Here is a 14,491-nt window from a genome sequence, read left to right as displayed (position 1 = left end):
TGTTGAATTTTAGGAGTTATCTTATATTTTAATGTAAATAGCCCCATTACACTTTTTATGGGGAATGGTTCTAGCCACACATACCTATTTCCACAATTTCCTGTAAAAGCATGTAACAGGTAACACCTTGAAGCTATTAAACACCAAATGGCAAATAACTACATGTTATGTACTACTAAGTATGCTATTATTCATTAGTAGGAAATACAAATTTTCTGAATTTCTTAATTTACAATTAAAAATCGATTTTGGCTTAAACTCATAGTAAGAGGGTCTCATATCACACTTGAATGCCACCAATTTGACCTTATCCCTCAGTAGCAGGTTGTTGGAGATTTTTCCACAACGTGTCACTTTGGCAATGTACGATCACACTAAATTCAGATGATTCGTACAGTCCAGCAAAAGGTAACACTGCTGAAATGCTGAAAGCACTGAAATACCGCGGCAGCACACACCGATTGCCTGTGCTAACCTAACATAAAATTGAAGCCATTACTGCCCCCAGGTGACGTGACACTGGCAACTACCCAAATTCATTGCGGGCAGCGCGGGGCCGCTCGGTTCGGGGTCCCCCACACGAACCGCTCCGTCTCCTTGGCGAAGGAGCTGCTGCCGCCCGTCACCGGGGGTGGGTGGGGGGATGTCCCCAGAATGCCCTCGGGCATCTCCCGGGCCACGGCTACCGCGCTGCCCACTCCCCCGGCCCCTCGCCCCCCCCCCACCCCCCCGGGCTGGCAGCGGCAGGGGCACAGCCGAGGCATGTTCCTGGGGGCTCCCAGTGCCCTGAGCGGGCAGCGCACGGCTGCTCCATCCCTCCTCCGCCCTGGAAGGCGGCCAAAGGCCAGTGCAGAGGCACGACGGCCAGGGGCTCAGGGGGCCACTTCCCAGGGCGCTGTCAGGCAGAGGGGCGGGAAAGCGCTCAGCTTCGGCCCCAGCCGAGTGAGCGGGGCGCGTTTCTCTCCCACCACAGTACGTGTGCGTGTGTGGGTGCCCTTTTCCCTCTGCGATGGGGGGCACTAAATCCTCTCTCAGCGAACGTCGGGGAGCCGCGCTCCCTTTTCTCACTAGAGCGGAGCAATATTGCTTCCCTGCCTCCTTTCGTCCTCCCTTCCCCGGAGAGCCCCTGGGGCGGGCTCAGCGTGCGGGGATCTCCGCGGGAACACGAGAGCAGCCCCGTCCCGTCGCGCTGGGCCGCAGGGCCCTGGGGCGCCGCAGGGCTCCGAGCCGCCCGCAGGGGGCGCTGCCGCGCGCGGGGAGCGGGACGGCGGGTCCCGCACGGAGCCCCCGCCGCCCCCCGGAGGGAGGGAAGTGATGAGCCGCCGCTCTCCCGCTCCTCCGCTTCGGAAAGCGCGCCTGAAGTCTCACAAAAGTGCAACCTGGGTTCTTCCGCTCGCCGCAAGCACTCTCCTCCCAGCCTGTATCTGTATCTCCTTCCCAGCATCTGCGCTGGAGATAGGGCTTTGCGTTCTCCTTTAGGTACGAGCCTGTCTGGGGGGAGGGGGTTATTCTGGTTTTCTCTTTTTTTTCTTTTTTTTTTTTTTTTTTTATCGTTGGCCTTTTGCCATCTTTTTCTGAGGGGAAGAAAGAAGCTAGATTCTGATCTGGGACGGGAGGTGGCAGTTTATGAGCTGGTCTCTATCGTTTGGGAAGAGGCAGCTCCCCGCAGACTGCCGTCCGTGGGGAGGGCGTCGGGACAGAGCGCAGAGCCGGACAGCCACCCCTGCCACCACCCCTGCCACAAACAAGCGGAAAGCACTTACGTTGGCCTGTTGTTAGGTATGAAGTTACTGCGAGCAGCAACCAAATCCGTGTATCCACAAAGCTGAGCATGTCTAGTTGCAAGACATGCAGACTCCTTGTGGTGCCGAGTCGGTTGGTTAGCTATCGCCTGTGGGACGCAGGCATACAGTCTTGAGGAGTAACTCCAACCTTAGCAGAAACCTGCTGCCCGGGACGCTAAATTAACCCAGCCCCGGTCCGTTCTACTTATACCGCAGGAGGGTCCCGGCACCGCCCAGCCCGTCACGTGCCCGTGTCTCCGGCCCGGCGCGGCAGCCTTGGCAGCGGGAGCGGCGGGGGGGCGGCGACGGTAAATTGGTTCCATGCTTTGAGGACGTGGACATTTTGAGGCTTTCGGAAGGAAAATCTGACTCGTCGTCTGATTTTTTTTTTTTTTTCCTTTTCATTCTCTCTCTTTTTTTTTTCTTCTTTCCCCTTAGCCGTCCCCCGCCCCTCTTGCCTCGCTTTTCTGGGAGCGCGGCCGGGAGCCTCGCCGGGCAGCCGGCTGGCAGCGCCCCGACGGCGTTCAAAGCGGGAGCTGTCCAGGGCCTACGGAGCCTCCTGCCCTGCGGGAAAGCGGCCGGGGGAGCCGGGACGAGGCTGGATCCCCTATTCAGCCTCTCCTCGTCGTCCCACTGCGACCAAGGACAAAAGGCGACCCTCCCCATATTCCCGGACCCTCTAGTGCGAGGCCTCTAGCACGGTCACCCCGGTCCCGCGCCCCTGCGGACAGCGGGTGCCGGGGCACCGACAGCCCCTCAGCCCTCTCGCAGCGGCCGCCGTGTCCCGGCCGTTCACCCTCCCCGGGGAAGCGTCTCGGGCCAGGGCGCGGGCAGAGAGCCGCCAGTCTCCTCTCCCAGCTTCGCGGCCGCTCGGGCAGTGTGTGTGTGCGGGGGGAGCCCGGAGTGCCCCGCAGCCGCCGTCCCGAGCGCTCCCCGCCTCCCGTCCCGCCGTAGGGGGCTCTCCGGGCGCAGGGAGGAGGATGGGCGCTCCCGGCAGCTCCCCTTCCCGACGGCCACCCGCCCACCCAGATGAGGGAAAGCTGGCGGGGTTGTTTGCCACGTCTGCCCGGCCGCCGGCTTCTCCCTTCCCGGGGGAGGTGGCCGAAGGGGGTGTGAGAGGAGCTGCCCACGCTGTGCCCCTGGGGCTGGCGGCGACGGGCGGACCCTCGCGGCGAGCAACAGGACCCTATCGTTCCTCCCCGGGCGCCTCTGCCCCCCGTGACTGGGGGTGGGGGGCTGCAGTCATTCGGGGTCGCCCATCTCGGTCCCCGCGGCTGCGGGGAGCTGACGTGGTCCCTCCGGCCAGGCCAAGCGGCGGCCGTGGCCAGCCCCCTCCCCGCCCACGGGTTCTTCCAAGGCGGGCAGCTGGCCCCTTCCCAAGCCCCCTCTGCTAGCCGATGGGAGTCCCGGGCAGAGGTAACGACGAAAGCAAATAGAAGCCCCGGCTCAGCGGGGTGGGGGGCCCTCTCCGGGGCGGAAAAGGCGAGGACAGCGTCCGTCCTCGCTCCCCTTCCCTCCCCCAGCCCAGGCTGTGGGTCGCGAAGCAGGCGGATCCTGCTCTGGCACACAAGAGAGCCGCGACAGCCTCCGAGCTGGCGAAAGAGCCCCGGCGGATAGAGCGGGAGGGCTCCCGGCAGCGGGACGGCAACGCCCCCTGACCACCCCTGAGCCAAGCGGCTCTTCTCCTCCTCAGCCTGTCCTAGAGGAGGTGCCGGGAGTGTATCCAGCCCCATTTATCAGCTGCCTCCGGGGGAACATGTACAGAGAGCATGGGAAAGATGGGGGCATGGCTGTCCACCTGAGAGGGGACTCTACAGAGGTTGTGCCCCAGGGGCACTGCCAGCACCGGGCACAGCCGAAAGCAGCATCCACGTGTCGAGGAGAGCCAGCCGTACCCAGTCAACTGCCTGCCTGTAGCCGCCTCGGCGGACGGGACGGTTCCTGGCTATCTAGAGTGCCGGTGGAATGGAAAAGCCTGCAGTTTGGATAGAAAAAACATGGCATTAGGAAAATGTAGTTCATCCAACGAAGTACGTCTGGCCACAAAATAGGAGCAAAAAAAATGATGACCGATATAAACATTGTAATAAAAGTATATGGTATAAACGGTATATGAGTATTCTTTCATATTATCTTTCATGTGAATGGTATCACTTTAAATCAAGTAGGATTTTAAATTAACCTGGGCAGCGAAGATAACTACTTGAAAGTTTATACTAACATAAACCTAAAGTAGCTCAGTGAGCTTTAAACAAGATAAAATAATAAATGAAATTTAATTCAAAACACTGAGGCTCAAGTTCGAGTATTTCCTCACAACACTTCCAGTGAACAGTGTTTTGTTTTTTTTCAAACTTGTTCCTTGAAATCAGCCATTGACTGTACAGCCAGAGTTTTTCTTCATTTTGACTCTGCTGCTTCAGCAGAACAGTTATTGACTGATTATAATAATAATTCGATTTGAGACAAAACCTATTCTAACTGCACATGTATAAACCTACTTTATGCATGTTTTCATGAAATGATAGCCCTTTTCTAGTGATGGAACACTCTGATGGTGCAGGAATGCAGACCCATGTATCCTGACCAAATCAAACTAAACCTGCATCCTGCCCATGAAATTTCACATAGGAAAGACAACCCCCCATCCCAATGAAGGGAAAACCCCTGCAAAGATGTGGATGTTCAACTACCATATCTACCATAAAGCAGATGGCTGAGGGAGACACATAGCCAGAAGCTCAGCAACACACAAAAGCAGTTGAGATGATATGAAACTCTTTAAATTTCTAAAGAGATGAATTCTTGGTATGCTTCAGCCATTTTAGGATTGGTCCATATGGATAGGAAAAAGAAAAGAGAGAGACAAAAGAGTAATTTATTGGTATGGCTCTCTCCCCAGGCCTAACAGTCTCTTTTCAGCAATCCGCTATGCTGAAAAAAGGGAGTACTTAGTGACTTTGGTTCTGTGGTGTGAAATCAGAAATATTTTTTTCCTTAAAATACAATTAGTATGAATGGTTGCTAATATGCAAATATCACTATTAATATTTTGACTCCTGAAGCAACACAAGTAACATGACAGCTTTTGGAGCCATTAGCATGCCAGAAGTGTTTTGATCAGCCGACTTTAGCAAGTAAACATCTAAGAACTCTTTTTCCCTTTGGATCATACTTGTTTAAAGGAACTATTTCACATTGAAGCCAGCAATTAATGCCTATGGCACAATTTAAATTGAAACTGACGATAATAAAAATATCCTCTGCAAAATTTGCTGTTAGGGCAAGTTTTAAAAGAGAGAAGTTTCCAGGTGATGTCAAACCACTTTTATTTCTCATTACTTTGAACAAATCTTTAGAATACAGACCAACAATTATGAAAACTATAACTTTTTAATACATACATTGGAAAGTATTTTCCATGCATGCTCTTTCAAAACTTATCAGCCAACCATTGAGCCATTATCATAGAATCATATAATCATAGAATAGCTTTGGTTGGAAGGGACCTTAGAGATCATCTAGTTCCAACCCTCTTGCCATGGGCAGACACCTTTCACTATACCTGGCTGGATGTCCAACCTGGCCATGAACACTTTCAGGGATGGGGCATCCACAGCTTCTCTGCATAACCTGTTCCAGTGCCTCACCACCCTCATAGTAAATAATTTTTTCCTGATATCCAATCTAAACTTACTCTCTTTCAGTTTGAGACCATTCCCACCTGTCCTATCCCTTCACGCTTTTGTAGATTGTCTCTCTCCATCTTTCTTAGAGGCTCCCTTCAGGTGCTGGAAAGCCTCAATTAGGTCACCCCAAAGCCTTCTCTTTCTCTTTTCCAGGCTGAACAATCCCAATTCTTTTAGCCTTTCTGCATAGGAAATGTGCTCCATCCCTCTAATCAGCTTGGTGGCCCTGCTCTGGACTCACTCAAACAGGTTGATGTCCTTCCTGTGCTGGGAACCCCAGAGCTAGATACAGTACTCAAGGCGGAGTCTCACCATACTGGATTAGATGGGCCAAACAATTATCTAGCCAAAAATTTAATACTGTCTGGCCAGCATCATATTACAAGAAATCACAGAACAATGCTAGAGTTTGGAGAAATATCTCCTTTTTTTTGGACAGTCCCTAAACCTCATACCCCATGTTGGATAACAGGGTTTGGTGTGCTCTCAGATTCAAGTTCTCCTCCAGCTGATGTGAATGGGAGAGCCACAGTGTTTGTGGTTGGTGCAAATAGTTATTAATTTCTTAACATCTCTTTCAACACACATTTGTTCAGATAATGGATGTGTGCCAAACAATATAGCAGTAATGAGCGAGCAATGAAGATGTCTAAGGGAAGTTGTTTCTCAGTGGGGCTCCTTTGAGTACTGGGGCTGATCCAATGACACGATCTGGCTTCAGCCTTCCTTTTGTAGTATATATAGATATATGAGGGACTATATGATTTAATGCAGCATTAAGCTGAACCTTTGGGTAGTGTCTGCTGTGTAGACATATCAGCTTCATTAGAGCTATCTTTAATAAAATTGTTTATAATTCTGGACTTCACGTCTTAGCTTGGTTATAGCCAAGTATCTTGCTTTGAATAACAAGGAGACTTGTACTTTGTCGGTGGAGAAAACGTGGAAGCAGCACCATGTATCCATCACCACAATTCATTGTTTAAAAAAACCCCCACAAACAAAACAAACAACCAAACAAAACAACAAAAAAGTTATGCTATGCTCTTATAGGAAAGACCTGAGAAGAGATAAGATAGTGCAAGGAATTTCTACCAGTCCTCTGCACCCTGTGTTGAAGGGACAGGTATGCTGAAGGCTCCTGTAGTCAGGACACTGTTCCCATGTAGGACTAAAGAGATCAAAGAGCATAGCACAGATACATAGAGCCACAACTCGACTGCTCTGTGGATCATCGTGTAGAGGGAGTCCATAAGGTGCTAGTAAATGGTAAGGAAGCAGGAACATTGTTCTTTGTGCGAACAGCTCATAGCCATTGACTTCTAATACTTCTTTGGTATTTTAAGACAGTTATTTCAGAATAATTTTAAGTGGCTTTGGAGAAGTAGTCCAGCAAATGGACTTCTAATGGGAAATAAACAGGTTCTATGTGAACAGTTATGGCAGCTGCTTCATTTAGTTTCTGTTCCACAGTATCTGCCACAGTGGCTGTCTATAGCTGAAATAAATCATCATCCGTTATTCTCAGCAGAAGTAATGGTCATGGATTCTCAAAAAAGAACAACTGATAGGCAGAGAGCAGCTCAGCAGCCCAGGAGGGAGTGCTGTTGAAGAGATCAGTAGACAAATGTAATGGAAAATTTTCCTCAATTATACATGAGTAAAGGCAAAACAGAAGACAACTCAGTGCTGCTTCACTGAAACTGAGATGTCTAGTTATCCTTCTCAAAAGGGGTAAACCTCCACAGCAGCAGCCAGTGAGCTTTCTGGGAGGTGTTTGCTTATTTAAAGTATATACCGCTTTTCCTCTTTCTTTTTTTTCTATTTTTCTTATTTGTTCCTTAAAGGTTACATTGGTAGGAATTGAGGAGGTCAAAACAGAGACTTGGTTCATATGTTGATAGAAGGCTCAGTTGATTGTTACTGAAGCCAAACCAATTTCTCTTATTTAAATAAATTCAGGACACATACACCTCTCTTCAGGTCGCTATCAACTCAATCTATTGCTCTATGACACTGATGTAACTATTACACAATCATAATGCAATTATTAATTATGATAATTTACTATATTTTTGAAGTCCATTTGGACTACACTTATAGCATTTAATAAAGTTGCATGGCTGTTATAAACATTTTTCTACATTGGCTCTGATTCTTTTCACGCTCAGATAATATGATGGAAACTCACATTGACTTCAGTAATATTAGAATCAGGCCCATATTCAGTATAGTTATGTATCTCTTAAGTATTTAAGCTTCATCACAGAATTCTTTACTTTTTTTTTTTTAAATTTCATCTTTAATTGTCTAATTATGGTTTTTCTGCCCTTTTGCCAGTCGCAGAATTTTGACTTAAGGCAATCAAAATTCTCAACAAAAGTAGGAGGCAAGATAAAATTAAGGCAGGTGGTCCTTTTAAGATGATCATCAGGCTCTGTAAGGATAATGGTGCTTTTGGAAGAATTTGTAATGTGAAGCTAGAACCCATTTTTCGCTTAGAAAGCCTTTTTCCCTTTCGGCATTTCAGAGAAAGTTGCAGAGAGAGCTGTGTTATCTCTCTCTGCTATGCTGGAGAGAGATAACCCTAGCAGACATGCACAGAGGCCTTGGGAAGGCAGGGGAGAAACAGAGAACATACTAAAGGCCCTGGAGTGGGTGGGAACTTGCTTTTTCTCCCTGGGGTCCGGTGCTTCTACAGCACTGTGAGGTTTTTGTAAGCTTTTCATGTTCTGGCCTTCTAAATAAATTTTTTTTTTAATTATTTTCATTGTCTTGGCAGTTCTGGGGGATACCTGCGTATCTTACTTTACAGACTCAGTAAATTCTAGCAAAAGCAAATTAATGTAATGCTGGTGAGAATGCTTTCTCTATATCAACACACACATTAATGGATGTGTGTAGACACACTATAAATAAGTTGGACATGTGGTAATAAGTTCTAGTATACCAAGCTTGTACCACTGTTAATCAGTATATTGCTAAAGTGGGGATCAAATCACAGTATTAAAAAATTTCCATTGCATCTTTGTGGCATAACACTGTGAACAGATACAGAGCCTCAACTCCTGTGGACTTTCAGAACTTTCTTTATGAGAGAAGAGAAAACAAAAATGCAATGAACACCACTTGAAGAGGGTCTGTATAGATCCATTGCTACAAATTCTCCACAGGCTTGGAGGTGATAAGGTCAAGGACTCAGAGCTACATGAATCAAATATGCACTGGAAAATTGAAGAGGTAGAGATCAGTGGGGCAATTGAAAGTAAGCAAAGAAGATCATGAGCTCTATTTGTGTGAAAATATATTTGCATGGAATATTGTGGGTGATATAATATAAAACTAATTATTGCTTGATACAATTATTATAGCGATCAAAATCACAGAGGATATGTAAAAGGAGACTGCCAAATCACCGATACCTTGCCTTGAAATTAACTAGTGAAAAAGTTGTTGCACAAGTAAAGTAAAAAAACCAACATGGAAACAAACCATCAAATGCACCCTGAACCATAACTGTTCGTAGCAGGTGGGAAAAGAATCAGTCTTTTTATCTTCAAGTCCTGAGTTTCAATTAACATAATAATAAAAGGAAGTTTTTCATATCAAGTGATAAATTTCAGCCATAACAAAGAGTACGTAACTCACAATTTAAAGGAAAGAAATCTGTCTCAGTAAAGGAAGTATCTTCAACCTGATCCTTCATTACATGGATACCACTTGTTATGCATACTGACAGTCAAAAATAAGCAGCAGTGCAAGTAAAGGCTTGTTTCAGACGGTGCACATCAATGAAGTTAGCTTCTGAAGCTAAATTTCCACAGGCCATGGGTGTAGTTTTCAAGTGCATTTAAATTCTACTTTGAAAAATGAGGCAGCATGCAGATGTAAGTCATATTCGGCAACAACACTACCCAGTCAGTCCAGGCTTTTCCATGATGGAAACTTTTCACCTCATGTCATCCTGAAATGCTTTCATCTCCTACAGAAGCTGTGGACAGATCTCTATTCTGCTTCATGTGGAGTTAGAATCCCTCAGTCTGGAAGGAGGATGCAGATGAAATAATATGTGTTAATTACTTTTGGATGTCCTTCTCTCAACTTCCTACTTCCTATTCACTGAAAAGATAAATAAGATATCCTGCTGCAGACTAGAGAAAAATCTTAGAGCATCTGAGTACAAGGATATGAGCATATGCTCATGTCACACAGAGGCAAATTTGAAATCTCCTTGTATATTCTGTATTATCAGCTTGGGGCAAGATTTGTATGGTCATCCCATGCAAACTCCAATCTCACTGTACAGATACTTGATCATTAGAGGAGTCTGAGTGGGAACAAAGGGAAAAGGAAACTGCAGCGGAGAATGTGTATCTTTTTTTCTTTGCTGTGAGTTAATTTAATTTTCCTTAGCTACTTCCAAATCCATAACTTAGCCTGCAACTTAGTGTTGCCGCATTCCAGATGATTTCTGACTGGGGTTGCCCAGCTGAACTCTCATTGCTTTGTTTCTGGACTCTCATATTTCTCGGCTCTTTCCACATTGCTGGAACTGCTGCCCCTATTGCAGGGAAGAGCTCTGCTGAAGGGAAACACACAGTCTTGTCCCTTTTTCAGGCACAACCACAAGTTTGGGACAAGAGGAATGACATTCTTGATATTTATGCTGAATTTAGGTTTGCTCTCTGTTCTTTCAACTAAGGTTGTAACAATATCTCAAGAATAGGAGAAGTATACCTTGATGTCAAACATTTCAGGTTCTGAAAAGTTCTGTATCAAAAGCTTCAAAGCAAGCATCTTACCACTGAAAGGTTGCCAAAAAGTAGGCCACCTTTAAAGGGGTATCTCATATACAATGAATGCAATTCTGTCTTGTTATTGCTGGCCTTTGTTCCTGACTGATGGGGATATTTCAAAGATGGTGAGGTGGGAAATCCCTTCCTCCAGGACTGGTAGTGAAGATGCCAAACAGGCATTAGCCTACCTATGAAACCCATCAGGACACTAAAAAGAGGTAGCAAGTATGTGTGGTAAAAACAGCAATATGTGAGAGTGAACAACTATCTCCAACTACATCCTCATCTGATTTCCTTCTCTAGACCGATGACTGAAAACTATTTTTACTTAATAATTCTTATCTTTGGTATCTTAATTGTTTCCTCATGATTAGTCTTTTTCTCTACATTAATCATCCTCTTTCAAACAGTATCGTATTCTGAGCTCTGTTTCCTCTAAGTAAGAAAAAACCCCAAACTCCAACCAAACAAAACCAAAACCAAAATGAAAACCAAAAACCTGTACCCAAAAACCCCCCCAGACTCTAGCTTCCAGCTTATTTGTTTGTATACATAGCTGCATTTGACAGTTGAAAAATCGTTCACTAAAAATAAAACTGTACCGAGTTTTACAGAGATTTCAGGTTCTCAGTTCTTATTCCACCAAAGTAACAATTGTTCCTAAATTAATTCAGAGGAGGAATGGGGGATCACTTATTAGAGATTCAGAACTAAAGAATGATTGCATTCACACCTGGCAGAATCTAGTGCAGCACACCAGAGAATTTCGCTGGTGCATGAATCACACTACTAAAAATGACAGCACTTTGGCTCTGATTCTCAATATCCTTGCCAAAATTAGGCTGATAAAAAGTGAATCTTATACTTGCTGCAGTATAAGATTCAAAGTTTTCTTCTCTTGGTTTTTAACTTCTTTTGCTGTTTTACTTCCCATGCTCCATATTGCTAGTTAAACTGAATTTCATTTAGAAATCTAACTAATGAGTTACATGATAAACATGTTGCATACATCAATATTCAGTTTTCAGGCTATTAATGTGGTCAACAAATTCAAACAGGTCAGTTAGAGACACTATTTGCCAATTTAACAGACCTTAGAATCCCATAATTTCAAGGGGTCATAAAGATTCCGTATGATTTCCTTATTTCCTGCAACAAATGGAATGTTTCTATACAGTTTCCATGAAAAGACACTGTGATGGTATTTGCCATGGGACCTGAAGTCAAGCATTTGTCAACATCTGAAGGTACTGATTTACTATTAACCTCTGACAGTTTACCTCCTGGGTCCTTGTTTCTCCCCCTGCATAATGCATACAAGAGCCTTCATTTACATGATTTACAGAGATGTAATGCAGCTAATAATTTCATGCTGGTGCAGGCCTTTGAAGATATGCAGTTCAACAATAGCGCTAAATATTCTTCTTAGTCAACCCTGCCTTAATTTCAAGTGACACAGAAATGTTAATGTTTTGGCACAAGCAAACCTTGCGTCTGAGCTCTAATACCAGTCAGAACCTTTAGTGTTGGGTTCACTCAGCCCTACCTACACCTGGGCATTACATCTCTCCAAGTAATTAATACGTCAAGAGCTATCTTTCAGTCATCACCTGTACACTCCTGTTACTCTGCTTACCACTATTGTATGTGATCCTTGAATATTTATACTTCCACCAAGCAGAATATTTATTACTGAGTTGGTGTAAAAATAAGGTTGGGAAATGGCATTCTCATTATCTGAATTCAATAATGGATATAATTCGGGTTTTCAATTGTCTTCATACTACAAAGGTATTTGCAGAGGTTGTCCGGCCATTAAAATGCCACTTAGATGATGTCTTGAAGACCTGCTCTTTATTTGTCAGTTCTGAAGAAATTTGTGGCTGACTATGGTTCTGAAGGCTTGAGATGCTCAGTTTGGACCACAGCAAGGTGGTTGTGCTCTAGCTATTATTTTTATTTCTGACATATACTTCTTAATGAGTTTGCCAGAAATGGATTATATTGTCCCTTGCAGAGGATTTACTCATCAAGTAAGGCTGTAAAAGAATCAGAGCAAACAGGAAGTCCTTGTCTTCAAGCCCTAATTCGAACAATATGTGTGTTTACAGAGAGCTAGCTCACCACTATTTTGCTATATGATCATGCTGATCAGAGATTTGCAGAAGTCTCTTGAGTAGGCAGAATGTAAACATATCTCGCATTTTAATGCAGGAATAGAAAACAAAACCCAGGAAAAAGATGCAGAGAGGGACTTATCTAAGTTGTGGCCAAGGTCAGGAGATGTCTTAAGGCAGTCTTTCTGCCTACCAAGTATGCCTGTATATGTATGTATGTATATGTGATATAATCTGTTCTTGAGGTTCAGTCCTACTCACACTACTACCTTTCAAAGAAAGCAGCACTTTAGAAGTGTCCATAGTTCCTGGACTTGGCACATTAAAAAAATAAACAAACAAAAAACAAAAAACCAAAAAACCTCCAGGACTTGTTCCTTAATTAACTGACCTGGATTCTTGTATACTTCTTCTACTTCAAGTGAGTGTGTAATAAGCTGGGTGCTATGTGGTGGGAAAACAGCTAGGCTCCCTTGGATAGCATGGAAAAGAGACAGAGGGAAGGTGAAGAGCTTTGTATCTGCCTCTCTCCTGATAGGCTGGGAGCTGCAGCTATGAGGGAAGCAGGAGCAGATTGCTGTGTGGGAGACAGCAGGAGGGCATGAGAGGAGGTGCATCAGCAGACAAAGATGGCCTTGCGGGGGTTGGTGCAAGCACTGTAGAGCAATAAGCATCACTTTCTACTTTAGTTCTGGGTTATTCTCTATGAAGTAGTTAACACAACTGGGTCTAAACAACTAGTAATGGAGAGCTGCAGGTCCTGGACATGACATGGATTGGTTTGCTCCAGCTCGTACGGAATTCTTCACCTGCTCTTCTATAAGCTCCTGTTTTTCACTGCTACGAGGTATTAAAATAGTTTCTTTGTCATACTGTGTGCCCTTTGATGGCAGATGAAGCATATGCCACTCCTTGGAATAAGATACTCTGTAGCTGCACTAACTGGAAAAAGAAACACAGAGCCCTATCAGTCTTCGCAAGTCTTTATACACAATGTAAGCACGAAGATGTAAACTGCTGCCTACAGGTGATGTAACAAGTAATCTGTCACCAACTGTGCTGTGATCAGTTTCTCTGAGCATCTGTGAAAAACGTGGGAAAATGAAATTATTTTATCCCTATTCCCTTAAGGACTAAGATAAATTGCATTAGTTTGCAGTTTACATGGACTGAGTGTGTGTACATAGGTAGTAACATAAACAGTCGATACGTAAACATATCTTAATTTTATTGTTTGTATGGGTCTATACCTGTGTTCATCTGAAACAGTGTAATTGTGGGAGTTGGTTGTGCTCTTTAGAAGAGGGAGGACCTAAATCTCTGCTTGTTTAGTAAGTAAACACATTAAAAAAATCATGATTTTGCTGTGGTGTCAATACCAGAAACACTCTCCCTGTTACATTAAAAGTTTTCAGTTGGTGCTTATATGGAGTGGTCAGCCTTATTTCTGAACTGATTGAAAGTTACTTTTTGATGGACTGGTCCCAAAACTTGTTTTTTAAAAAAGGAAAAAAAAACAACTTGAAAGTAAAAGTAAGAGTTTTTCATAGCCAGCACTGCATCAGCTTGTGTCCCTCTGAGAGTGTAGTTAGGAAATCTAGGAAAGCGCCTATATTCCCTCTTCACATGTCATGCATCAGGCATCACCCAAAGTGGTGATTTTGGACTGAGATCCCTGCGCTCAAGGAACTGGAAAGCCACATTTTTTTTTTTCCCCAGCAGATGAGGTAGAGTGAAACTTTTGCCTAGTTGCCTGGTGTTTTAAAGCAGCAGAGAAATCATGAGTCAGATTAGACCCAAGGAATGTTTTCCAAGCCAAATAGTTTATTTAAGTAAAGTGCAGAATGGGGGCAGGGAGGGAGACGGGACTTCAGCTCAGACATTCTTATGATTTCAGCTGAAGTTTTTCATGTCCTGGGAGGAGTTAGTTTTTTTAACCCTCTCATTAGAAGTATCTGAACAGCTATAGCCAGTGCCTAAGACAATCAATGCGTCTTCTTCTTATGACAACAGGGTCTGTATTTTTGTGGAGAGTCAGAGGAGGAGAATAAAGACACAACAAGAATATCTGACATTTATACTGGTTTTAATCTGGTGTAACTAGT

General features: G+C 44.8%; 1 protein-coding gene and 1 long non-coding RNA gene across 2 annotated transcripts in view; both read right to left on the bottom strand.

The window, feature by feature from the left end:
* Nucleotides 1-2,002, bottom strand: part of COL1A2 (collagen type I alpha 2 chain) — a 38,883-nt gene extending 36,881 nt beyond the window's left edge. Inside the window, exon 1 of the mRNA XM_027639216.1 lies at nucleotides 1,764-2,002. Within this exon, the coding sequence (XP_027495017.1) occupies nucleotides 1,764-1,833 (70 nt within the window). The 5' untranslated portion in view covers nucleotides 1,834-2,002. The remainder of the gene's footprint in view (nucleotides 1-1,763) is intronic.
* Nucleotides 2,003-5,262: 3,260 nt separating this feature from the next.
* LOC113945245 lies at nucleotides 5,263-13,355 on the bottom strand. Its single transcript, XR_003527011.1, has 3 exons — nucleotides 13,345-13,355; nucleotides 12,758-12,763; nucleotides 5,263-5,353 (listed from the first exon to the last, which is right to left on the bottom strand). It is a non-coding gene; the product is annotated as an uncharacterized LOC113945245 (long non-coding RNA).
* Nucleotides 13,356-14,491: the final 1,136 nt, after the last annotated feature.

The sequence above is a fragment of the Corapipo altera genome, unplaced genomic scaffold, assembly GCF_003945725.1.
Source record: "Corapipo altera isolate COAL_440 unplaced genomic scaffold, ASM394572v1 44, whole genome shotgun sequence".
NCBI lineage: Eukaryota > Metazoa > Chordata > Aves > Passeriformes > Pipridae > Corapipo > Corapipo altera.
This window is presented reverse-complemented; position numbering and strand designations above follow the sequence as displayed.